At 56.0% G+C, this 25,845-nt stretch overlaps 2 protein-coding genes across 2 annotated transcripts in view; one reads left to right on the plus strand and one right to left on the minus strand.

The window, feature by feature from the left end:
* Window positions 1-2,389: 2,389 nt before the first annotated feature.
* On the plus strand, window positions 2,390-18,197 carry LOC104387837 (relaxin receptor 1-like). The gene is made up of 18 exons (XM_009996629.1): window positions 2,390-2,438; window positions 5,056-5,196; window positions 6,201-6,296; window positions 6,393-6,498; window positions 6,939-7,010; window positions 7,377-7,448; window positions 7,785-7,856; window positions 10,709-10,780; window positions 12,427-12,501; window positions 12,642-12,713; window positions 14,471-14,542; window positions 14,675-14,746; window positions 15,023-15,094; window positions 15,172-15,243; window positions 16,130-16,359; window positions 16,836-17,246; window positions 17,597-17,812; window positions 18,010-18,197. The coding sequence occupies exons 1-18, from the start codon at window positions 2,390-2,392 to the stop codon at window positions 18,195-18,197; spliced, it is 2,160 nt and encodes a 719-aa protein (XP_009994931.1).
* A 1,557-nt stretch (window positions 18,198-19,754) lies between these two features.
* STARD8 (StAR-related lipid transfer (START) domain containing 8) overlaps window positions 19,755-25,845 on the minus strand; it is a 14,923-nt gene continuing 8,832 nt past the window's right edge. The window contains exons 5-13 of the mRNA XM_009996631.1: window positions 24,761-24,934; window positions 24,135-24,294; window positions 22,633-22,831; window positions 22,314-22,524; window positions 21,965-22,079; window positions 21,419-21,634; window positions 20,778-20,995; window positions 20,446-20,625; window positions 19,755-19,872 (exon numbers count right to left, since the gene is read on the minus strand). Coding sequence (XP_009994933.1) covers window positions 19,755-19,872; window positions 20,446-20,625; window positions 20,778-20,995; window positions 21,419-21,634; window positions 21,965-22,079; window positions 22,314-22,524; window positions 22,633-22,831; window positions 24,135-24,294; window positions 24,761-24,934 — 1,591 coding nt within the window. The remainder of the gene's footprint in view (window positions 19,873-20,445; window positions 20,626-20,777; window positions 20,996-21,418; window positions 21,635-21,964; window positions 22,080-22,313; window positions 22,525-22,632; window positions 22,832-24,134; window positions 24,295-24,760; window positions 24,935-25,845) is intronic.

The following is a 25,845-nucleotide window of genomic DNA, read 5'->3' on the forward strand; positions in this document are numbered from 1 at the left end:
ATTTGCTCAGAAGTGACATTTTCCAGGGAGAGGGGGAGGGGAAGGGGAAGGGGCTGCCCCATGGATGACTGCAGAGCTCTGCAGAGAGGTTAGGCTTTCAAAACCCTGGGTTATGAATCCACACCCCACAATTGCACAAGTCCTCTCCAAGCCCCTCGGGGCTCCATAGCATAATCTATTGCTGGGCTTCACAGCCCAGAGATTGACTGCACATGGGAAGTGTCCAAGACCCCAACGCCAGTGGGGTGGGTGGTGGGTCCCCAAGAGCTGAATGGGGAGCACTGCCAAAAAGAGTCAGATGAGATGTTTTGGCCCATCAGTGACCCCCATGCTAAGAAATGCAGGCTTGGTGTAAAGATGCTGACAGCCTGCAGGAGCAGGGGGAGAGAAAGCTGAAAGGCTCTGAGAGTGCAAAGCGCTGGTCCAGGGCTGGAGCAAAGAGTGGGCCCTGGAGATGTCCTGGAGAGCTACAAGAACTGCAGCTTGGATGAAGAGCAGTGAAATGTGGGGTCTATCTAAGATATGATGGGTGCCCCTGGGTTGCCTGAGGGGAGCAGGCTTTGCTGTTGTGTTAGAGGGATAAAGGGATGGGTTTTTGCACCAGGTGCAAAGCCAGAAGGCACTTCACAGAATCACAGAATGTGGGGGTTGGAAAGGGGCTCCAAAGATCATCAAGTACAATCCCCCAGGTAGAGCAGGACCACCACAGAATCTAGGGCAGGTCACTCAGAAAGGCATCCAGACAAGTCTAGAAGGTCTCCAGAGAAGGAGACTCCACAGCCTCTCTGGGCAGCCTGTCCCAGGGCTCTGTCAGCCTCACAGGAAAGTTGTTCTTCCTCATGTTGAGGTGGAACTTCGTGGGCTTCAGTTTGGATCCATTGCCCCTCGTCCTATCACAGGGCACAAGTGAGAAGAGATTGGCCCCTCCTTCTTGACACCCACCCTTCAGGTATTTATACACATTACTAAGATCCCTTCTTAGTCTTCTCTAGATTAAACAGCTGCAGGTCTCTCAGCCTTTCCTCATAAAACAGGTGTTCCAGTCCCTTCATCATCCTTCTGGGACCCTTTTTCCTTCAAGGTGCAGGAAAGGGATGTCAGCACCAATGACAAGCAGAAGCAGGGACAGAAACAGTTGTTGACTTGTTTTAGAAGCATCAGCAATAATTTGGATTCATTCTTTGATAATATGCAGATAAAAGGGGGATACGTGTGTCATTTAATCCCCCACTCTGATGTCTCCAGGCTGAGGGGAGGTGGGACAGCAGGTCCTGTGACCTGAGTCAAGATTTTGGTTTCCAGCAGCAGGAGAGGGGCTAATTTTTTACAGATTTTCTGGACCAGTATCGAGGCTGTGGAAGTGCTGGGGAAAGGAGACCCCAAGGAGAGATGCAGACAGGCTGGGAGGCAGGATGGAGAGCAAAGGCAGGGTTGGGGTTTGCTCCAGGACCTTTCTCTCCTCCCTCCCACTTCGCAGCTGTGAAATGCCAGTTCTGCTCCTTCCTCCTCAGGAATCTGGTGAACTTGGCCCAGGGGCTGGGGCAGGGCTGTCCCCATGCCCCACAAAGAGGGTGGCTGTGCCACCTCTGGTCCCTGTGGAGGGACCTGTGCCCATGTGGGCTGCTCAGCACCCCCTCATCTTCCTCTCTGCTTACCCCCCTGAAGCACTGAGGAGGGGGCTGGAGGAGCCCTAGACAGCCTGGGGAGGGGAGTAAGGGGACCACAACATCAGCAGGGAGAATGAGGCAGAGATGGGCACCAGCCCCCCTGGTCTGAGTACCGGATGAAGGCTCAGGGGTGGTGTCTGCCCTGTCCCCTCACCAGGACTGGTGGCTGGGGCAGGGATGGGACAGGGACCCCCAAGAATGCCACAACTAGGTCACATCCATCAGGCCACAGGACACGGGTGGAAGCAGGTGCTGACAGCAGAGGGCCCTCTTGAGGGGGAAGCGTCCTTCATCCTCCTCCTTCACCTCCTCCTCCTCCTTCTCCTCCTCCTCCTTCTCCTCCTGCTCCTCCCCAGCCTGGCTCCCCTGGGGTGTGCACACCAGGGTGTCCTTGGGCAGGAGGGACAGCACAGCCCCCCACTGCCCCCGGGCTGGGGGGCACAGGTGAAAGCCTGGATTCATCCTCATCTCCTCCCTTTGCCCTGCACATCCCCGGGCTGGATGCTGAGCCCCGGGAGGTGCTGCAGACCTGACTGCGGCCGATGGAGACACAGAGCCTGCGGCTTCTTGGGGACCAGTGACTGCCTGTAGCATCCCCAGCCTGTGTGCTCCTGGGAGACGTTGGGGGGTGTGTGGACGTGAGGAGGAGAGGACCCAGCAGCGTCTCCCCCTTGGCCTCCCCTCCTGCCCGCAGCCCAGGAGGGCTCGGAGCCCCTGCCAACATGCGGCTGCTCCTCGTCCTCCTGCCAGCACTGCTCGGTGCTGCTGCAAGTAAGTGGCTGGTTTGGGGTGTCAGGGCACCCCAGGTGGGGAGGAGACCTCCATGGCACATGGACTGGTTTATGTTGGGATTCTGATGCAGATCCTGGCACCTGGCATGCTCGGAAGAGTCTGCTGTCCCGTGAGGAGTTTGTGTGCCTGGTGACGCTGCTCTCAGCATCACTTGCTGCTCACTCTTCTGGGCACCAGCATCCCCTGGCAGCCCAGAAGTGGCTGCAAACTGGGATTCTGCCTCCAGTTAAGAGCAGAGTGAGCAAGCAAGGAAGCAGAGAGGGGAGAGAAGCCAGCTGCCACACCGATGGTATGGTCTGAAAGGGAGCTGAGGACAGAAACGGGATTGAGAATGGTCAACACTTGCTGGGAGGTCAGAAGGGGGATGGTGGAAAGACAGGAGCTCATTTCTGTTTTGCTCTGGTTTGCTGTGGTTTACTTTTGTGGCTGGCAATGCAGACTGTCCCCTCCTGGCTGGGGGAGAGAGGGGGGCTGAAGCTTTCTCTCCAATCAAACCATGAATTCTTTGTGTCTGCTTTAGAACTGCTTGTTTCAGGGGCAGCTCAGCCCTCCTTGGGGCAGGAACTGAGGGGATAGTGTGGGAAGGGGCCTGCAGTGCTGGGTGGGATACAGGGGGGATACATAGTGAGGAGGACCGGGGCTCTGGGACTTCCCTGGCAGAACTTGGGTGGATTCTTTGCAGACAGAGGCAGTGCAGACCCAAGGGGTGTGTCACTCAGCCTCTCAGCTTCTAGAGGATTTGGTCAGGGCTGTTTTCTTGGCAGTGTGTGAGCCTTGTGAAAAGTTAGGGCAGATGCTGAGCTTCCCAGCTCCATTTGGCTGCCTCCTCTGGCTGTGCTTCCTTCTGTGCCCTGCAGAGCCAGGCATGAGGGTCCCTGTGGTGACACTGCCCGTGCCCACCCCATCCTGCCACTGCCAAAGAAGGTCCCTTTATCTTATAGGCAGCATCAATCCAAATCAGTGCTTTCTCTTGCCTCAAGCACACACGTTTCCTCTTTCCTTTTTTTATTTTTATTTTTATTTTTTATATTCCACCTTCTCCTTCCCTGTCTCTGGCTGTTCTCTGGTCTCTGCCCTGCACAGTCACTGGTTTCTGCAGCCCTAGGGGGGGTTAATGCAGAATGCAGTCCAATGGGAGTGGCTGGAAAGCAGCACTTTGGAGGGAAACCTGGGGCTTGAGCATCATTCCTGAACAAAAATAGGAGCTATCTGTGTTTGTATGTATAAGTAAATGTATGTGTAAACTCTGCTCTTGTAGTATTTACATAGTTCCATGTGCAGATACTTTCTCTGCAATTGGGACCTGGAGACTCTAGGAAGGGTCCTGTTGCCTTCCTGAGACAATAGACAATGGGCAACTAGAAATAGGACTGAGACAGGAAAAAAATCTCTCTGGAGGAACTTGATCTCAGGGCTGGGGTCAGACCTGTTTCCATTTGCAGGACTTGCAGGGGGACATGCAGGGCTGAGAAGAGAAGCCAGGGCTCCTGCACCATTCCAGCCTTTCCAGATTCCTGTTTTCTTACTCTGTCATCCCAGTGATGGAGGTTGGCTGGTCCCCTGCAAGGGCTCATGGAGGTCCTGAGCAAGCACCAGCTCTGCTGCTGCAGCAGGAGCCCTCCTGGCATTGCAGCCATAGCTGTGGCCAGGACCCTGCAGCTCCCACTCTGAGCACCCACAGGACCTCTCATGCTGAGGAGCAGATTCCCATGGGTTCTCCACACTGATGCCCAGCACAGACATCAGCTCTTCTGACACAGACATAACTTTATTTAGTTTTTTGCACATGCTTTCTTTTATTCAGTGTGATCTGCCAGCATGAGGTATTTTTAATAAATATTTAATAAATATGTCCCAGGGAGGTGGTGGAGTCACCAGCCCTGGGTGTGTTGGAGCGTGGCTTGGATGTGGTGTTGGTGGATGTGGTTTAGGGGAGAACTTTGCAGAGCAGGGATGATGGCTGGACTGGGTGATCCCAAGGGGCTTCTCCAACCTGAATAGTTTTATGATTCTGTGATTCTGTGATACAGCCCTTTCATGGGAACATTAACACTCACCAGTTAGACATTAACTATTACGCTTGGCTCAAATGTTTGTTGTACCCACTGCCCAGGAGAAACTGGTGCTAAGGAAAATCCAAAGTAGCAGCCACACAAGATGAGTTTGTCCATCTTGCCACACACAAATTTCATGCTTGCCCTCTATGAGAGGGCAGCACTGGCTGCTCCACCCCAGGCACTGCCCCCTCTTTGCTTGCTCTCCCTCTGGTATTTGCCTACACCCTGTCCCAAAGCTGGTGGCACCCAGGGAGCCCCAGCCCTCACCACACCCCTCCCAGCTCTGAGGGGACCAAAATCTCTTCTTTACAAGTAAGCCCCTGCTGTACCAAGAGACTGACCCACCATCATGCAGGAGATCTCACTCTGTGTCTCTCCTCTTGGAGAGGTTTTGGTTTCACCAAGCAGAACCAAGTCCCTGGAGCTGGACACAGAGCAGGATGTAGCCCCAGGAACTCGGTGCCCCGAAGGGATGGGGCAGCATCTGCAAGGGGCCTGGGGGCTTCCCAGCTGCTGAGCATCTCCTCTTCCTTGGACAGAGCTTCCCCTGATCCTCTCCCAGCGGGATGAGTGTCCCTTGGGGCAGTTTCCCTGCGGCAACCTCTCCTCCTGCCTGCCCCAGGCCCTGCACTGCAACGGGGAGGACGACTGCGGCAACGGGGCTGACGAGGAGAACTGTGGTGAGCAGCAACCCTGGGACAGGGGGGTGTCCTCAGTGGGATACCCCCCAGACCTGGGAAAACCAGGATATGGGACCGTGAGTGCATTAGAGCAGAGATTGCTCTTCCTCTGGGAAGTGTGAGGAATCCTGGATCTGTTCAGTCATCCAGCTGCTTCCTCAGCTCCTGGCGTGCTGCCCTGTCACAGCAGCCCTGGGAGCTCTTCCCTCAGGGATTGTCCCAGCCTGGAGTGCTGGAAAACCCTCGTTGCTACAGGCTGGGCCATGGTGGGCGGGCAGGGGAGCAGAGAGGCTCTGCGCTTCCCGTCAGGACACTCAGGGTCAGCAAACTTAAGGACACCAACTGAGTTCCTGGTTTTGCACAGCACACAGGGCCACAGCAGCACTTTGCTCAGGGATCAGTGGGAATCAGTTGGAGACTGGACAGATTCCCCCTCTGGGAGCTGGTTAGCTGAGCGGATCTGGCTCAGTGTGTCCTTAAAGTGGGCTGGGTGGGATGCTTGGAATGGAAGTGGTTTTTAGAAGGGCAAGTAGTAATAGGACAAGGGTTAATGGCTTTAAACTGGAAGAGGGTGGATTTAGATTAGATGTTAGGAAGAAATTATTTCCTGTGAGGGTGGTGAGACCCCGGCCCAGGTTGCCCAGGGAAGCTGTGGCTGCCCCATCCCTGGCAGTGTTGAAGGGCAGGTTGGATGGGGCTTGGAGCAGCCTGGGCTGGTGGGAGGTGTCTCTGCCCATACAGGAGGGTTGGAACAAGGTGATCTTCCAATCCAAACTGGTCTGTCACTCTATGATTCTATGAAAAGAAGGAAATCTGTGTGGTGGCAGTGCCTGGAGGTACCCCATGGGGCTGGAGGAATCCTTGTTCTGTCCCAGTGCATCTGTGGGGCTCGAGCCAAACTTCCAGCCCTGTGTGACCCAGCCATCCCCAGCCAGGCTGCCAGGGCCCTGCTCAGCACCACTGCCCATGCACAGGCTCTGATCCTGTCCCCACTGTTCCCGCAGTGGATGACAGTGGGTGGCTGCAGATCCTGGGGGACATGCTGGCCGTGAGGAGCAGCCAGCGGGAGCTGCCGCTGGAGGATGAGGGGGATGTCTGTGGTAAGTTGCCCTCCCCAGGAATGGGCACCCTGGGGAGTCCTCCTTGGGGGGTCCTCCCTGTCCCCCCTCACCCCTGTCCCCCCTGGCTGCCCGCAGGGCTGGAGCTGTTCCCGGCGCGGTGCCGGTGCCGGGGCAGGGCTCTGGATTGCACCCAGCAGGACCTGCCCTCTGTCCCCTCCGTCTCCTCCAACGTCACCAGGATGTGAGTAGTGGTGGGTGCAGGCACCATCTCCCCCGGGAGAGGCACAAGCAGGGTTCAAGCTGCCACCTGGCAGGAAAAGAAGCTGAGAGGGGATGAAGCAAAATCCCTGGCTGTTCCTTGTTGCCCCTGAAGAAGCAAAGAGCCTCCCCCAGGCACACAGAGCCAGGGGGTGTCAGCAAAGCTGAGGCTGGGCTGCACTTGCACACAGGAGGCAAGGGCTGGGAAGGGAGGAGAGTGGGGGACAATTCATCTGCAGATGATGCCTGCAGATCGGGAGGGCAATTAGCAAGGCAGTGCTGATGAGCAGCAGCTGCTCCTCATCTCACGGGTATTGCAAAAGGAAGATCTGGTCTCTGCTGTTCTCCCTTGCTCAAGGTCTCTGCTGTGGCCTAGGCTGCTGGCCCTGGGGTTGATTGTTTTTCCTTCTGTTTTCTTTCTAGGGACCTAAAAAAAAATAAAATCCGTTCTCTGCTGGACAACCAGTTTGCCAGGTACAGGAGCCTGAGGAAGCTGTGAGTATCACCTTGCTTTCTGCTGGCTGGCTTGTGGAGCAGGGGAGAGCAGCAGTGGTGGGGCCATGAGCAGAGGAACGAGCATGTCGGGACAGCTTCACCTGGGACAAACCCTGATGGGACAGTGTGTTTGTCCAGGGAGCAGGTTTTCCAGCTCCTGCAGCCTGTGGTGCCCACTGAACTCAAGAGGTGCCTGTCACAGGTGCTGTGAGCCCCTGGAAGGGGTCGGTCCTGCAGAGGCTGGTGTCCTGCAGACATGGGCACATCCCAAGCACCCTGAGAACCCCTTGGGAAATGTATTTCTTCAGTCTCTTTTCTGTTTTTTTTTGTTGTTGTTTTTTTTTTTTCTTTTTTTGTTTTAAACAGCTTTTTGCAAAACAACAAGATCCGGGTGATCTCACCAAAAGCCTTTGCTGGACTTTCTCAGCTTAAAATGTTGTGAGTAAAGGGGCCTGTGCTATGGGGAGGGAAGCCCTGAAGGACACAGTCCTTGGCTCTTCTCAGCCTGGAGGCTCAAGGCAGGTTCTGAGCCCTTCTTGCTCCTGCAAGAGGTGGTACCAAGCGTGCTTGAAGCTGGAGTTGTGTGTATTTTGGGTGAACACAGGGCAGAGGTATTTTCCCTCCTACAAACCCCTCTTCCCATCTCCGTGTAGCCCAGCCTGAGCTGGGATCTGCCTCTGAGCTGCTCAGGGAGATGGGGCAGTGGGCAGAGAGGGAAGAGCAATTTCAACAGTGGTGCCTGAGGATCCATCTTCTCCTCTGCACGGGTTCCAGGTTCCTCAGCCACAACAGGATCACACAGCTGAAGCCCTGGGTGTTTGAGGAGCTGCATCGCCTCGAGTGGCTGTGAGTTCCTCTGCTGGGCCCCACAGCATCAGGAGGTGGGACTGATCCTGACTCCTCCTTGCATTTACCATAATTTAACTTCTTCGGGGGTGGAAAAAAAATGATTGTGATGGTTTCAGGGTAGAATTATACAATCACGGGCTGGTTTGGGTTGGCAGTGACCTATAAAATCATCCAGTCCCAACCCCCCTGCATGGGCAGGGACACCTCCCACCAGCCCAGGCTGCTCCAAGCCCCATCCAACCTGCCCTTCAACACTGCCAGGAATGGGGCAGCCACCGCTTCCCTAGGCAACCTGGGCCAGGGTCTCACCACCCTCAAAGTGAAGAATTTCTTCCTGATGTCTAACCTAAATCTCATGGCTTCCGGCTTGAAAACATTACCTCTCAGCCTATCACTACACACCCTGGTAAACAGCCCCTCCCCAGCTTTCCTGGAGCCCCTTCAGGCACTGGAAGGTGCTCTAAGGTCTCCCTGGAGCCTTCTCCTCTCCAGGCTGAACACCCCAACTCTCAGCCTGTCTCCAGAGCAGAGCTGCTCCAGCCCTTGGATCATCTCCATGGCCTCCTCCAGACTCACTCCAAGAGCTCTATGTCCTTCCTGTGTTGAGGGCTCCAGAACTGGACACAGTTCTCCAGGTGGGGTCTCATGAGTGTGGAACAAAGGGGCAGGATCACCTCACTCAACCTGCTGGCCACACTTCGTTTGATGCAGCCCAGGACATGGTTGGTTTCTGGGCTGTCAGTGCACATTCCTGGCTCATGGTGAGCTTTTCATCAACCAACAACCGCAGGTTCTTCTCTTGAAGACTAATCTCAATTCGTTCTCCACCCAACTTGTATTTGTGCCCGGGGTTGCACCGACCCAGGGGCAGGACCCTGCACTTGGCCTTGTTGAACTTCATGAGGTTGGCACTGGCCACCTCTCCAGCCTGTCAGTGTCCCTCTGGATGGATCCCTTCCCTCTGGGGTGCCAACCACACCACACAGCTTGGTGTTGTCAGCAAACTTGCTGAGGGGACATTGATCCCACTGACCAGGTTGCTGACAAAGATGTTAAACAGCACCAATCCCAGTACTGAACCCTGAGGAACAGCACCCATCACTGGTCTCCATCTGGACTTTTAGCCACTGATCACTACTCTCTGAGTACAACCAGCCAGCCAATTCCATATCCACCGAATGGTCCAGCCATCAAATCCATATCCTTCCAATTTTTGAGACCAGGATGTCATGCAGGACACCTTGCACAAGTTGAGGTAGATTACATCAGTTGCTCTTCCCTTGTCCACTGACCCCATCATAAATCTCTTCACCCCTGTGGACAAGGGACAGGACAGGGGGAAATGGCAGAAGCTGCAGGGTTAGGGTGGATATCAGGAAAAGGGTTTTCACCCAGAGGGTGGTTGAGCACTGGAACAAGCTCCCCAGGGCAGTGGTCCCAGCACCAAGCCTGCCTGAGTTCCAGAAGCCTTTGGCTGATGCTCTCAGGGACATGGTGTGATTCTTGGGGTGCCCTGCACAGGGACAGGAGTTGGACTCATAGTCCTGATGGGTCCCTTCCAACTCAGCAGATTTTATGATTCTATGATAAAAAGCCACCAAATCTGTCAGGTTTGGCCTTGGTGAAGCCCTGTTTGTTGCCATCAACCACCTCCATGTTTTCCACATGCCTTAGCAGAGCCTTCAGGAAGCTCCATGATCTTGCCAGGCACAGAGGTGAGGCTGACTGGCCCGCAGTTCCCCGAGTCTTCTTTACTTCTCTTTTTGAAAATGGGGGTTATGTTTCCCCATCTCCAGTCAGTGGGAACTTCACCAACTGCCATGACTTTTCAAATACGATGGGAAGTGGCATTGCAACTTCATCTGACACTCCCTTGGGAGCTGTGGGTGTCCAACTGGGTCTCTACCACCCTCTTTCCCCGCAGCCCTGGGGACCAGGGCACACTTGGGCACACTTGCCCTCTGCTACAGCTCTTTTTATCAAACTCCCGTTTGAGTTTCCCTCCCATTACTGGGGTCAGGTTTAGCACAGACTGGCCAGATTCCTGCCCACAATGGCCAGTTGGTCCAGCAGGGCCAGCTTTGTTGGGCACAGCAATGGGCTTTGAGTAGAGGCAGCCTCAGCTCAGACTGGAGCTTTGTGTATAAAAGGCTTAACATGAGCTGTTAAACACAGAGATTTGCAGCTCCATCACCCTGAAAAATGTACGTCTGAATTAAATGTACAGTTAATATCCTTCCCCTCTGTTTATTCCCAAAGGCTCTCTTTGATTCTGTGTGTGGTTTTACAAACAGAGATCCTAAAGGTTTCACTACAAGAAAAGAAACCATAAAAGCCACTTTACAGGATGGTTGGTTCCTGTTCTGCAGCTTGGGCAGGTCTGCCAGCCCCAGCTCCCCTCCCCTGGCTGCCCTGGGACTGTTGCTTAAATCAAAGAAGGAGAGCAGAGGATGGGCAGCTCACAGAGGGTGGTCTGTGGTGCAAACAGGCCAGAGGACTTTTGAGAAGCCAAACACAGCCCTGAATTCCCTGAACAGTTTCTAATTTATCTCTAGTTCACCGCAGAAGAGAGAAAAACTCCAACAGCCCCTGCCTGTGAAGGAATCCAGACTCTGCAGCTGGATTTAACAGCCTGGGCTGCCTGGGAGGATCCAAAGGGGAGGGAATGGGCTTCCCAGGGGGCAGCCCCTGCCTGGGGATGGGTATCATGGAAGTTCACGGGGGAGAATAGTCAGAGCCAGCTCCCAGCAGGGCAGCACGTGGTGGGGGCTTCCCCCTGCCAGGAGCATCCTGCTGCCTCCTCATCCTCTCTGTGTCCCCTCCTTTCACTTCTCCCCTTCTCCTTCCAGGATGCTGGACAACAACAAGATTGCCCAGATTGTCCCCACAGCGTTTGCAGGGCTGAACTCACTGTATTTCCTGTGAGTAGAGCTGGGAGCTCTCCTGGGAGGTTGGGGTAACCCCACTCTGAGGGTGTCAGCATCAGGGAAGAAGTTTTGGCTGTTACAGGGGAAAAAAACATGTGTGTGAGTGCACAGATGCACACAAGTGCTCACATGCATCTGTCTGTATGTTAAGCTGTGTTCCCTGGAAGGCTTCTTCCTTGAACTGTCCCTGCTGGAGATGGAACTGCTTCACTTTGGGTGTAAAAGCCAAAAAGTTGGGTTTGGGAGTGTGTGAAACTTGGGTAATGGTTGTACCTGGGGCTGGGGGAACTGAGAACAGCCAGGCCTGGCAACCACCATGGGGATGGTGGCTGTGACCCCTGGATTTAGCTTTTATGTCAAACCTGGTTAGCACTCAGTGTCCAGAGCCCTATCCCCACTCTGTCCCAGCCATGGGGGGACATCTAGAGGGACAGGGCCCCCCTCATGTTCCCACATTGCAGGCAGCTCTGCTTGGTGATCTGCACTGTTTATCCTTCTGCATTTTTGTTAGGAAATCAAATAAACTAAAACCACGGTCAGAAAATGAGCAGTGAGGAGCACTGTTCATGCAGGCATGTGCAAAAGTGCTGGGAAAAACACCAGCAGAAGCTGGGGCTGTAAATCTGCCTTAACTGCCTGTCACTCCAGGGTCACTGGCTGCTGCTTTCATGCTCCATTCTCTTGGGGCTGTGCCCGTCACAGCTCACTGGAGAGCATCTCCCACAGCCCCTGAACATGCCCAGTGTTGTTACCTTTATTTCTTTCCCAACGAATGAAGCTCCACACTGCCCTCCATGGCCTCACACACCTGGGGTGGTGGTGGCTGAATTAGCTCTGTGGTTACTGTGGCTGCTCTGCTGGGAGCTGGTGCAGATGCTGCTCTGGGCTGGGGGCTCCATCCAACCCCCTCTCACCCTGGGCATCCCCACACTGCACGTGTCCTCCTGGGTGAGAGCCAGCAGAAAGTACTCGGAGAATCACAGAATGTTAGGGGTTGGAAAGGACCTCCAAAGATCATCGAGTCCAACCCCCCTGCCAGAGCAGGACAAAAAACCCCAAACAAACAAAAAAACAAAATAAAAAAAAGCAAACTAAACAAACAAAAAAAAGAAAGCAAAACAAAAAAACCCCACCCAAACCAAACAACAACAATTAAAAAACCACCACAAAAAAACAACAATAACAAAAAGAAACAAACAAACAAAAAAACCCAAAACCCAACAAAAACTAGGGCAGGTCACTCAGAAAGGCATCCAGACAGGTCTCCAGAGAAGGAGACTCCACAGCCTCTCTGGGCAGCCTGTCCCAGGGGTCTGTCACCCTCACAGAAAAGAAGTTCTTCCTCATGTTGAGGTCCATTGCCCCATATCCTATCACAGGGCACAAGTGACAAGAGGTTGTCCCTGCCTTCTTGATGCCCTCATGTATTTATAGACATCAATCAGATCTTCTCTCTAGACTGAACAGCCCCAGGTCTCTTAGCTGTTCCCTGTAAGGCAGGTGCTCAGTCCCTTCATCATCCTCGTAGCCTCATGAAACACCACATGATCCAGGAGCTGCAGGACCACGTCCTGGGTTGTGTCCTGGGCAGGGAGATGGTGCCATCACTTCCCTTGTCCTGCTTGCTGCCTCCTGCCCAGGTACCTGTTGAACAACTCGCTGAGCCGCCTGCCCAACGCCTCCCTCTGCGCACAGATGCCCAAGCTCAGCTGGCTGTAAGTGCCCTGCAGGAGGGGGGAGGGCTCGGGGCTTCTGCGTGGGAGGGGGACACACATGCAGGAGGTGTGGAATCACGCTGGGGACCCCCAAGCATGGTGAGGGTGGTGAGGTGGCAGCCACACTGGCCTTTCTGCAGGGAGCTGGAGGGGAACAGGATCCGAGCGGTGCCCAGGGCTGTTTTCCAGGAGTGCCAGGAATTCACTGTGCTGTGAGTACCACAGGGGCCAGCTGTGCCTGCCCCTGCAGACCCCGTCCCACTGCGGGCATGGGGGGGAGGGGGTGGCACTCAGGGCTGGGCTGGGTGAGGGGCTGATGTCTCAGTGTCCGTGGTTTCAGCTCACCCCTGTGCGCGGCACCGATGCTGCATCAGAGCCAGGAGCTGTGTAGGGGCCTGAGCAGGGGCCCCAGAGCCCTTTGCAGGGTGGGCAGCTGGTGGGCTCATCCCAGCACCCTGTCACCTGCCCAAGGGGCGGCCCAAATTGAACAGGGACCTTCTCCAGGTGGGAGATAGTGGCAGGGGATGGCGTGGAAAAAGCTTCCTGTGGGTGTGCAAATAGCAGAGCTCACAGCCAGCCCAGGCTCTTCTGCTGGCATCCAAATCCTCTAAAAATATCCCTGAGGAAGGCCATAAAACCTGTGAGCTGGGCTCTCCACATGCCAGACACTGTCTGCTTCCATCCCTCCTGCCAGGAGCCTTCTTCTGCCCCGTTCCCTCCTAGCCCTGGCTCTGAGCTCTCACCCAGGACCTGGCAGGGGCTGTGGCCTCCCAGCAATGATGCCCAGAGCTCTCCCAGCCTCCAGTTTTCCTGCATGTGATGGCCATCTATTTCCCAAGGAGATACATATGGCCTCTGGAGCCCCAGGACAAGAGGAGTGTGCACTGTGCAGATGTTTTCCATGAGCACAAGGCTACCAGAAGCCCCAGGATGGTGGCAGGAGAGCAGCAGTGGGCGGGGGAGCCAAGCCACCCTGCCAAGGGCTCAGGAATTAGGGGTAGCTGGAGCCCAGGGGATGCCTTGCAGGACCCTGTGCCAGTGCTGCTAGATCAGGGTAAGCAGGTGAATCCAGGGTTGAGCAGTAGCTGATACGGGGCTGGGACAGGATGGACAGGAGCTGCACAAAGACTGTTCCCTCATCCTGCCTTTCTTGGAGAAGCCCAAATAGATGTTTAAACCCCAAATGTACACCGTCACCTTTTTCCCTCCATCAAGAGCTGTTCACAGCCACCCCTTCCAGTCCTGCTGTCCATCCTTCCCTCCCTCCTTTGGCAGCCCAGCCCCTGGCTCTGCTCAGCACTGTGTTTCCCCAGCTGTTGTGGCAGTGCCATGGAAACCTCCACACAGGCAAGACGGAAGGTGTAAACATGCTGTGCTGGTAACACCAGTGCAGGAGATGACTTCCTGAGCAGGGGCAGCAGATGAGACGAGGGCTCATGTTGGGACTCTGTGGGATGACCTGGACTCACCCATCTCCCCAATCCTGCCCAGCCACACCATGGACCATGTCAGAGCAGGCTGCCCTCCCTGGTGTCTAAGCACAGCAGAGCCCTGCTGCCTGATGAGACCCTCCACTGAGGAGCCCCATCCCAGATCATGGCACTTATGAGCTCCCCCAGCACCTTCCAGCACCTAACATCCCACAGGGATTCTCCAAAATAGTGATGATTCTTGGTGCACCATTCTGGATTTTTACTTCTGAGCACTTCGACCAGCTCTGCTCATCTCCCACACATCTGACAGGCTTTTGTGAGATGGAGCCTTGCACTGAAAGCTGGGCTCTGGCTCCAAGCTCCTCTACACCAGTGTTAGGCTGCTGGAGGAGATGGTTGTGGCTCAGTGCATTTGGGAGGGAGGGCTGGGTGCATCCACAACTGCTCACAGCCCATCCAAAAGTGGGACAATGCTCCCAGAGGGGGTGCAGGGCTGTGCCATATCCACATGTTCTCTCCCCTTCCTCCTCCTCCAGGATTCTGCGCAGGAACAAGCTCCGGTGGATCCAGGAGGGGACGTTTTCCAGGCTGAACAGGCTGATGGAGCTGTATGTTTACCCCTTTTGCAGGCAGTGGCTGTGCTGGGGTCAGGGGTCTCTCTGGGATTCCCACTCTGCACCCCCAGGGTGCAAGGCTTGGTGTCCTCAACTGCTTCCCAAACACTTCTCTCCTCCACACAGTGACCTGTCATCCAACAGCCTGGACCAGCTTCCCTCCTCGCTCTTTACTGGCCTGGCAGAGCTCCAGCAGCTGTGAGTACCAGGGGTGCCCCATCCCCCTGCAAGTGACAGGGAGCCCTGCAGCACCCCTGGCTGCAGGGGCTGTTCTCTCCCAAGGCCCTGGTGGCCCCAGCAGGATGGGCTCCCTGCCCTGCTGCCTGTGCATCCTCTGCCCCAGGGTTGCCAGCTCATCCCAGGGGAATGGGCTGTGTTGGGAAAAGCCATGGAAAAATACCCCTTTGCCCTTGTTTTTGGCTGCTTTCATAGCTTACAGGTGAGGAAACCACCAAAGGCTTGTCTCTTTCTCAGGAATATTTCCTACAATCCCTTGAAAGAGATCTTCCCTGGCCAGTTTGAGAGCCTGCCCCGGCTGCGGTCCCTGTGAGTCCCACAACATCCCCATGCCCAGCCTGGTGCCACTCCCACCTCCCCTCCTCTGCACTGGTTTCCTTTTGCAGGAGCTTGGAAGGGCTGGAGATTCCCAACATCCACAACCTGACCTTCCAGAAGCTGACCAGCCTCTCACACATGTGAGCAGGGGGGAGCAGGGGGTGTAGGTGACAGAGACAAGGTGGACTCTGGCACCAGTGCCAGGCTCTGTGCTGGAAGCTGGGGGGAAGCAATGGCATTGGAGACCCCTTGCTTGGGTCTCAGATGATGCCCCAGGAAGCCCAGAGATGTCCAGGTACCCAGGCAGGACAGTGATGGCACCTGGGGGGGAGCAGGGCCATGCAGCCAGCTGGGAGTGCTTCAGAAGGAGAAAATAACCATTAATTCTCTCCAGATGCACACTTTGAAGTCCCTGCAATGAAAGACAACTGTACGTCCTCCTTTCCGTAATTGGTCTGTTTGCACTAGAAATATGGTACATTTTCTACCTGACTTGCTAATAAGCAATCATTTTCTCTCTTTTTATCTATAATTAAGCAGAAATGAGCCTCGCGTGGCAGTTTTGTAGTCATTTTCTAATGTAGAGCTTTGCTAAGCTCATGCAGGTTGGCTTTAATAAGGCTTGAAAAGATTAATCTGAAATAATATGCAGGGGAAAAAATGTGGATCCCTGTTAATGGAACTGGAAGGATTTGAATAAGGGATTGATTTTTTCAGAGTTAGTTTGGGAGAATCATGGGTTGGAGGAAAACACGGGTCTGTTTATCAGCTGATGGTGCTGGATAGTGGCAGATTTAAGAGTGTGGCTGTGGCACATGATCCAACAAGCCCCAGGGAGCTGCCAGCACTTAGTGAAGGCTCTGGGGTGCTGCTGATTTAGTGTCCCCAACCACTGCAGCCCTGTGTGAGCAGGACGCTCCTTGGTGGCCGGGGGAAGCCGGGAGGGGCTGTGCACACCGGGCTGTGCTTGCTCCTGGGGCTGCTCACAGCCAGGAAGGCTCCTTGACCCCTCGACTTCCCCACCAGCTACTTCAAGAAGTTCCAGTACTGCCGCTACGCCCCCCACGTGCGCAGCTGCAAACCCAACACCGACGGCATCTCCTCCTTCGAGAACCTCCTGGCCAGCATCATCCTGCGCGTCTCCGTCTGGGTCATCGCCTGCCTCACCTGCCTCGGCAACCTCTTTGTCATCTGCATGCGCTCCCTGCTCGCAGCCGAGAACAGCCAGCACGCCATGGCCATCAAGTCCCTGTGCTGTGAGCGGGGGGCAGCCGGGCAGGGGGCACCGAGGCACCGGGGAGGGGAGGAGCTGCCCAACAGCATCTCCCCTGGGAAATGTTTCATGCCCATCTTTGTGCTGGTGGTAGATGGGTTTCTGGGCATCCCTCTGGGCCTGAAGCACCTCGGTCCTGTCTGCAGGTCTGTGCTCTCAGGCACCAGCAGGCAGCTCTTACATGTATATATTTATATCTATCTATCTATCTATCTATCTATCTATCTATCTAAATATAAAAATATATAAATATAAAAATATATAAATATATAAATATCTATATCTATCTATATATCTATATCTAGATAGATAGATATAGATGTAGATATAGATACAGATATAGATATAAAATATGTATAGAGCCCAAGGCTACCCAGCTCTGTGGTGGCTTTATGGCCATGGCAAGGGCAATGTTTCCCCACTGCTGCTGTTCTCTCAGGGTGCTTTGCCTCCCCTCAGGTGCAGATGGCCTGATGGGCATCTACCTCTTCCTCATCGGAGCCTTCGACCTCAAGTACTCAGGCGAATACAACAAGCATGCCCAGGGCTGGATGGGCAGCCTGCAGTGCCAGCTGGTGGGCAGCCTGGCCATGCTGTCCTCTGAGGTGTCTGTCCTGCTCCTGACCTACATGACCCTGGAGAAATACTTCTCCATTGTGTTCCCGTTCAGCCACCACAGAGCTGGCAAGAAGCAGACCATCTCGGTGCTCGCGGCCATCTGGCTTCTGGGCTTCTCCCTCAGCATCGTCCCCCTGTGCTGTAAGGACACCTTTGGGAACTACTACGGGAGGAACGGGGTGTGCTTCCCGCTGCAGTCCGACCTGGGCGAGCGGCCCAGCGCCCGGGGATACTCTGCCACCATCTACCTGGGTAAGGTCACCTCAGGACGTGGGGACAATGTGGGGCAGGATGGGCTTTCCCGCTGGGCTTCCCCCCAGGGCGCCAGGAGGGCCCGAACCACCTGTTACTGGGATGTGCGGCTGTTCAGAGCACTGCCATCCCGCTGGGACCCGACAAGAAGCACTGCCAGCTCTGCCCTCCCTCCTGGGCTGGGGAGGGTCCCTGCTCCAGCCTCAGGGGCTGGATCCAGGTCTAACCGGGAACCGAGATGTCTCTGCCCCCTCTAGTGACAGAAGCAGGAGTCGCCCGGCCCCGCCAACGAGCCCAGCTCGGATCTTTGCACTTTGGCTACGCTCAGAGACAAGTTTCTTCCTCTCCAGGCTTGAATCTCGCAGCCTTCATCACCATCCTCTTCGCCTACTCTGGCATGTTCTACTCCATCCACGTCACCGCCTCCAAAACAGCAGAGGGAGGCGCCTGCTCCCGGGAAGTCGCCATCGCCAAGCGCTTCTTCTTCATCGTCTTCACCGACGCGCTCTGCTGGATCCCCATCTTCCTCCTCAAGCTGCTCTCCCTGCTGCAGGTGGAAATACCAGGTGAACCCCCAAGTCCCAGAGCCCAGGGCGGATCCCTGGGTCAGAGACCCCTTCGTGCAGGTGCTGCTGAGGTCGGAGCTGGGCTGCGAGGGGAGACGGTTCTACCTTCGCTGCGTGGGCTGGAGAGGGCGGGTGGGTCACCCTTGAGGGGAGGGCAGCCCTCTCAGCTGCCTCATGTCATCTCTGTGTTGGCACAGGCACCATCACCTCCTGGGTGGTCATCTTCATCCTGCCCATCAACAGTGCCCTGAATCCCATCCTCTACACCATCACCACCACCTCCTTCCAGGAGAAGGTGAAGGGTTGCCTGCAGAACAAGCAGCTGGAGCTGCACGAGTCCCACCCCAGCTTCACCCTGGTGCCACTGCAGGCCAGCAGCACCTGACCCCCCCACCACATAAGGACATCCACAGCTGCCAGGCACTACCATCAGCTCCATGAGAAAGCTCACAGCTCAGCTCCAGGATGTTGGAGAACTGCTAAGCATGAAGGTTACCTCATCAGCCAGCCAATATCGTTAGTACTTTATTAATTACATGGATGGGAAGAGCAGCCCCAATCCAAGTCAATCAATGTGTTGCAGTTGCACATGATACAAAAGTCCCTTCAATATAAAACACACGTCTTTCAAGTGAGCATCACCTGGCACTGAGCTCTACGAGTTATATATTAATATTCCAACTGTACAAGTATTTATAGATAGAAAAAAAAGAAATATTTTTTAAAAAATTAGGAGAAAAATCACTCCCCCTAATATTAGTTGTATTTTTTTATATATATAAATATATATATATAAAAATGCAGAACACAGGCTGGGTTGCTTTTTTTTTTTTTTTTTCCACCAAAAGAGAGACAGAGAGGATGTGTTACAGTGAAACTGACCCCAGGAATGACTCCCAAGTGTGGGTCATGTTGACTTCCAGTTGGAACAATGTCTAGTTACTTGGGTCCCTTCCTGAACAGAGAACCCAGGTCAGCTCCCAGGTGCTGACAGCTCCAGCAGGTGGTTTCTCCAGGGAGGAAAGGGAGGGATGGAAGGGGAACAGACGTTTTTGCAGGGAATAGCTCTGCACCCAGGAGGTCAAGGGCTTGGCCATCAGAAAGGTGACCCCAGGACACCACCCCTCCCCGCCACCCCACCTCGCTCCAGGTGCACATGGCCCCATCCCAGCTTGTAGCTCTGGGGCTTCAGATGTGTCCTGCACACTTCAAACAATGGGTGGATGGTTTCAAGGGATGGGCTTGGCTCGGAATATCACCCATCCAGCCACCCACTAACACCTGGTGCAGAAGAGAGGCTTTGAGCTGAGGGACAGCAAGGCCCATGACCAGAGGGCTTTGTCTTCTATGAAATCCAGCACCAAAGGTGCAACAGCTGCCTTCTGCCACCTGGGGCACACCCTGCTGTTGGGATGCAGCCCCCTCCTCCCACAACAACAGCCTCTTCCACCACCACCCAGGCTCTGGGGTGCTTCCCTTGCTGTCACCACCAGGTGACAGGCTCTGCCCCCCTGCCTCATTGCCCACCCCTCACTTCCCCACACCGCGCTGTGACCTACGGACGTGCCCGTCCTGCCCCTCTTACTGATCCTTCTCTCCACAAACCTCAGCCCCTACTCCCAGCTTGCACAGGGGACTCAACCTGCCCTCCCAAAAAACTTTCCCTCTGCTTTCTGACCTCCCTCAGTCCACGGGGCTCCTCAGCTTCACCTCTGTGGACAACCTGCTGCCCAGCATGAGGGAGGCGTGGCTGAAGCAGCAGCAGAGATGGTGGGATGGGGAATGCCCACCCCAGGGCAGAAGGATGCTCATCAGCATGTGCCTGTCCACACACCAGCCTCTGCTCCCCCTCCACATCTGGCACTGGGCTCCCCTCCGAGAGCCCCAGCCCACGCCCACCAGCAAGTCCGTATCAGACAGGACAGAGCATCTCCCTGGTGCCTCAGATCTTTGTCTCGGGGCCACTGGGACTCAGGGCTGGGAAGGAGTCTCGGATCCTTGCCAGCTCCATGGCGCAGAGGTGGCCAAAGACCTTGTTGTACCACTCGGGAGACCGGCCCCTGGAGAAGGGAACAGAAGTGTGAGTGGGCAAAGGGGACCCAGGCCTATGCCAAGGAGCAAAACATCAGTTGCTGAGGGACAAGCACTCAGCACAGGCAGCTCCACGTGATGGAGCTGCTGAATGATCACATGGCAGAAAAGGGAATGTGCCTTCCCAACTCCAGATGTGTGGCAAAAAGGGGAACATCTGTGACCCAACCAGCCTGCCCCTGCATCAACCCACCCTTATACCAACCCCTCAGCCCACCCTTACACTTCCAGCCCCCAAGCCCAGCTCCCACAGAGCAGAGATTCTCCAGCCTTCCAGGAGATCCCATCTTCTCAGCAGAAGCCTTAAAGGACTTGCTGGACACTGGGAGCCACTGGAGGAACTGCCAGCACTGGAACACTGGGCTGGTGGCTGGTGGCTCCTACCCAGTCACCACCTGGCAGCTGAAGCCCAGTCCCAGACCATCATTCCTATCCCTCCAGGCAGGCAGAGGGACAAGCAGCTGCTGCTCCCACCTGCTGCCCCACCACCCTCCTTGATGGCTGATGCAGCTGCTGATGTGGTGGCACCAAGGGCACCTCACCTGAGGTCAGCTCTGCAGATGTGGGTCACTTTGGAACGTCCCACGGCGCTGGGCTCAATGAGGTACTGGGACATCAGGATGATGGCTTTGACACCTCCTCCCTCCACCAGCAGCTTGTCGTGCTCCACCGAGATGGAGATGAGCAGGCAGGCTCCCCGGGGCAGGTCTGTGCACCAGCGCCTGTGGGACACGGCTCAGCTCCACCCCTGCAAGCCCACCATGGGCAGCCCCTGCCCACCCGCCAGGGTCCACATGGGGAGCAGGGAGCTGGGGTAGCCCACACAACCCAGATGGGACCCACCAAACTGAGACCAGACCCTCCCAGCCCTCACCGGAGCACCACGCAGTCCCGGCGCGGGTGGGGTGCCATGCTGTCCGTCACGTAGTGATAGACCTCCATGTTCTTCTCCAGGGCCTCCACCACTTTGCTCTGCAGCAGGTCCTCATCCCAGAGGTGACGCTCCCGGAGCACCCGGTGCAGCACCGTGGCAGGGGGGGCTTCCACCTCTGTGGAGACTTTCCACAAGCGCAGAGGGTGCCCATCTCCAACCTGAGGGGCCAAGGGAAGGGTCAGGCAGGTGGTTCTGTGGCAGTGGCTTTACCAATGGCTCCCACTGCCATGGAGCAGCACATCTGCTTCCTAGTGAGGAGACTGGGATGGGATGGGATGGAAGTGGAGCTGCTCTGGCTGCTGGACAACAGCTGGATGCAGACAACCAGCTCCTCTGCTAACACCACCAGGGTGGGCTCTCTGTGGGACTGCTGGGTTCAGAGCAGCCTCCATCCCAGAGCTGCCTACCTTGCAGCCCCTGCTCTGGCCAGGGAAGGGGTTGCTGATCCCTCCTCACTGAAGGGAACAAGCACCAAGGTTGTCAGTGGGTTGGCAGGTGCCCACAGGCCCCAGGGCACCCAGTTGTCACCCCACACACATTTCCCCACGATTCCAAGCCCCCCTCCACACAGAAGCATTTACCTTTTTGCAGGAGAGCTCTGTGTTCAGGGGCCCCGGGGTGCTCAGCCACCCCTTGAACTTCTCAGATGACTCTTTGAGTAGGTTCTGGACACTCTGCTCGAAGTAGGAGTGTAAATCCTTGCTTTCCCCCTGGCACATGAGGTCAGCCAGGGGATGGGGGTAAGCATCTGCTGCCATATAGGAGCTGCTCAGCTGGAGCAAGATGTCATGGGAGACCTACAAGCCAAGAGGATATCGATCTTCAGGAAGCCAGTGGGATCCTACACAGACTTTGTGAGTGGTCCTGGGCAGGTAGAAAACCCCAGCTCCTCACCCCACCACAGGTGGAGCAAGGATGGACACAGTCTCCGTGGACATACATCCTGCCTCACCATGAGGTGCAGCTGGGCTTCACTCCCAGGGATGACTGACCCCACCGGTGGAGATGTGCCCTTATCTGGCCCCACACTGACTCCGCAAGACCAGCACTCCACTGGTGAGGTCACATCTCTCACTGGCGGTGCCCAGGGAGGCCAATGCCAGCCTGGACACACCACAGCCACCCACCTGGAAGAGCTTCTTACAGTCAGTGATCATGTGGGAGAGCCCCTGCGTCGCAGCCATGTTCTCATTGAGGTCCTTCTGGTCAGGCTTCCCCATGGTGCCTCTCTTGTGTATCACCCTGCAGGGAAGCAGGCGCTGATGGGACCGGGTGGGTGGGGAGCTCACCTGCCTCTACCCCCCATTGCCCAGGGGACCCACCCCCTTCACACAGTACTGTGATGGGGAGCTGTGCTGAGAGCATGTGGTGCTCCCACCATGCCTGACCCTTCCCTGCTGGACTCCTCCCAGGGTGGGCAGGGAGGGGATGACGGGAGGCGGGGGCTGCAGGAGGGCTGGGGATGCCCACCCTTACCTTGGAGAGGTGCTCTCCTTCTTGGACACGTTGAGGTGGAAGATGGAGGGGGCCAGGCACACGGCCAGGTTCCCGGCGGTCATCTGGTTCTCCTCAGCAGAAGCAATGTCACTCAGGAAGTAGAGCAGGGTCTGCAGAACCTCCCGGTTCTCGTCCGGCATGAGGACGACGGCCGCCTGCACCGCCTGCAGCCGCTGCTCCTTGGGCACGACTGCAAGGACAGGGCAAGGCCCGTGGTCAGCAGGTTCCTGCCTCCATCCACACCCGCAGAGAGAGGCCTCCTCCCTGGGACAGCGCAGGCTCCCCGCCCAGCACTTACACTGGTAGATCTGCAGGAAGGTGTCGGTCAGCTTGCTGGTGAAGATGGGCTCGGGCAGGTCGCGGAAATACTGCTTCAGCAGGTCGGCCACGTCGTACGCAGACTGCCCCTCGTAGCTGACGTGGTCGGGGCTGGTCTCGTTCATGTGCCGCAGAGCCTGGATCCGGGACTTCACCCCTGACTTGCGGAAAATACCAACCTGCCAGGGGAATCACAGAACTGTCTAGCTTGGGAAAGGCCTGTCAGATCACCAAGTCCAACCACTAACCTGACTCTACCAAGCCCACTGCTAAACCACATCCCTCAGCACCACGTCTCCATGACTCTTAAACACATCCAGGGATGGTGACTCCACTACTTCCCTGGGCAACCTGTTCTAGTGCTTGACAACCCTTTCTGTGAAGAAGTTGTTCCTCATATCCAGCCTGAACCTCCCATGGTACAACTTCAGGCCATTTCCTCTCATCCTATCACCTCTTACTGGTGAGAAGGGACTGGCACTTGTGTCTCTACAACCTCCTGTCAGGCAGTTGTAGAGAGCAATAAGGTCTCCCCTCAGCCTCCTTTTCTCCAGAATAAACAGCCCCAGCTCCCTCAGCTGCCCCTCATAAGACTTACCCTCAAGACCTTTCACCAGCTTGGTTGCCCTTCTCTGTACCTGCTCCAGCATCTCGATGTCCTTATACTGGGTGCCCAAAACTGAGCACAGTACTCAAGGTGCAGCCTCACCAGTGCCAAGCACAGGGGGACAATCACCACTCTAGACCTCCTGGTCACACTATTCCTGAGGTAGGCCATGATGCTGGTGGCCTTCTTGGCCACCCGGGCACACTGCTGGCTCACATCAGCCAGCTGTCAGTCACCACCCCCAGGTCTCTTTCTGCTGGGCAGCTCTCCAGCCACACTTCCCCAAGCCTGTAGTGTTTCCTGGGGTTGTTGTGGCCCAAGTGCAGGACCCGGCACTTGGCCTTGTTGAAACCCATACAATTGGCCTCAACCCATCAATCCTACCTGTCCAGGTCCCTCTGAGGAGCCTTCCCACCCTCGAGCAGATCAACACTCCCACCTAACTTAGTGTTGTCTGCAAACTTACAGAGCATGCTCCCAATCTCCTCAGCAAGGTCACTGATAAAGATATTAAACAGGAGTGGCCCCAGCACTGAGCCCTGGGCAACACCACCACCAGCTGCCAACCAGATTGCACTCCATTCACCACCACTCTGAAGAGCAGTTTTGCTGCTTGAGTCCAGAATGGGCACCGAGCCAGGAGGTGCCCAGGCAGACTTCCATGGGACAGACAAGGAAGCCCCTTCCCCAAAGGAGAAGCCTGTGTGAGGGGTGGCTGAGGAGACAGCAGTTAAGTGTGGAGTTCCCACAAGCAACCTCACCCCCCCCTCCCCAACACTTCAGCACAGCCAAGTGCTGCAAGTGGTGAATAAACAGCAACCCTGCATGAGAGGTTTCCCTGCAAAGTCCCCCCCCAGCCAGGGCTGTGGCATCACCTGGTCCAGGCACTGGCTGCGGATGTAGCGCAGGGCTTGCTGGATGCTCTGCGGCAGCGGCTGCCCCGTCCGCTGCACGTTGATGATGGGGGGCACCCCAAAGACTGTCTTGTCCCTGTAGTCGGGGACTTTACTGCGCTTCATGAACTTGGGCACAGTCCTGCAGGGTGGCACAGACAGACATTGGTGCAAGGAACAGCTCCCTCAGGAAAGGGACACGCGCACACACGTGGTGTGTTTGGAATATCAGCAAAGGCCACTCGCAAGCAGCCACTGCAGCTCCTGTTATTAAGCCAAAATGCTTTGATTGTTGGCTACAGAAGTAAATTACTGGCCCTCTTTCTTATGCAGCTGCAGCATTTTTAATGCCTCACAAATAGCTGCATCCCTCTCGGATGCAGATGACGCTGAGCGCCGAGGCATCAGCTTCCAGCTCACACTTGCTAGGATGCCCACAGCTGTGCAGGCCAGAGACAGCTCTTGTTTCCTCTCTTCCCCCTCCCTCTCCATCAATTTCACACACAAAAGGTGCCCCAGGCTGTGGGATGCAGGCTGGGAGGTAGTGTCTGGCACAGCACAGAGCCTGCACCCAACCGTGGCAGCACCTTCCCGTCCCACCAGCTCACCAGGTCCAGGCTTGCTTGTGGGGCACAGAGTACTTCTCCATGATGGCTGTGAGGCGGAGCAGGGAGCACTTCTGGAGCAGGTTGAGCTGGGCTGAAGACTGGCGGTTGATCTCCAGGGAGGCCGAGTTCAGGCTGGGCCGGTGCGAGTTCTGGAAGCTGTGCCAGCGCAGCTTTCTGCGGGGAGAGGATGGTGGTGGGAGAGCTGGAGAGCCCAGGGAAGGGCCCTTCCCTTCCCAGTGCTTTTGGGGGAAGGTGAGGGCACAGCAGCAGCCGGGCTGAGCCCAGAGATCCCAACGCCGGCCCCGGTGCCACGAGTGCTGCTTCCTCACCCCGTGTGCTCACAAACCCAGAGTGAGAGGGTGCCAGGAAGAGGAGGAGAGATGCTTTCCCTTGCCTCCAAGGACTGGTTCCTACCTCTGGATCCCCTGAAACAACCAGCATCCCCTCCACTTGTACCCCAGGCTCACTGGCCCACCCCAGCCCCCGAGGGCTGTGCTGGGCTGCAGCAGGGCAGAGCTCAGATGCTCAGGGTGACACAGGCCTGCAGGACTGCCATGCAGAGCAATGCCATGGCAAAGAGGACATCTCCAACACCTGTTTTCTCCAGAAGAAAAGACACCCCAAGGAGGCACTGAGCTCTTGGGAACCTGCTACCGCCCTTCTCAAGTCTGTGTTGCTCCAGGAAGGCTCCTGCCATCTGCTCGGGTGCATCTCCAAGCACAGAAAGGCACAAGGGACTTTCCCAGCTAATGAAAAAAGACATCCCTCTCTATCCCTCCATGCCTGCAGGCGCATCACCCTCCAGCACTGGCCCAGGAGGGGCTAGAAAAGGTCTCATAATTCAGCCACGGCTGGAGTTTTCTGAGGCAAACCCAAGGCAGCACCAGCAGATGGGAAGCAAGTGCCTCCTTCATTTGGCCCAGTAAATGAAAAGCCACGTAATTATGGGCACGTAGAGGCAGAGGGGAGGGTGCACAGGGCAGGCAGCAGCAGCAGCAGTAGCAGAAGCAAAAGCAGCAAAAGCAGCAGCAGCAGCAGAAGCAGAAGCAGCAAAAGCAGCAGCAGAGGCAGCAGCAGCGGCAGCA

This window comes from Chaetura pelagica, unplaced genomic scaffold (assembly GCF_000747805.2).
Source record: "Chaetura pelagica isolate M959 unplaced genomic scaffold, ChaPel_1.0 scaffold103, whole genome shotgun sequence".
Lineage (NCBI taxonomy): Eukaryota > Metazoa > Chordata > Aves > Apodiformes > Apodidae > Chaetura > Chaetura pelagica.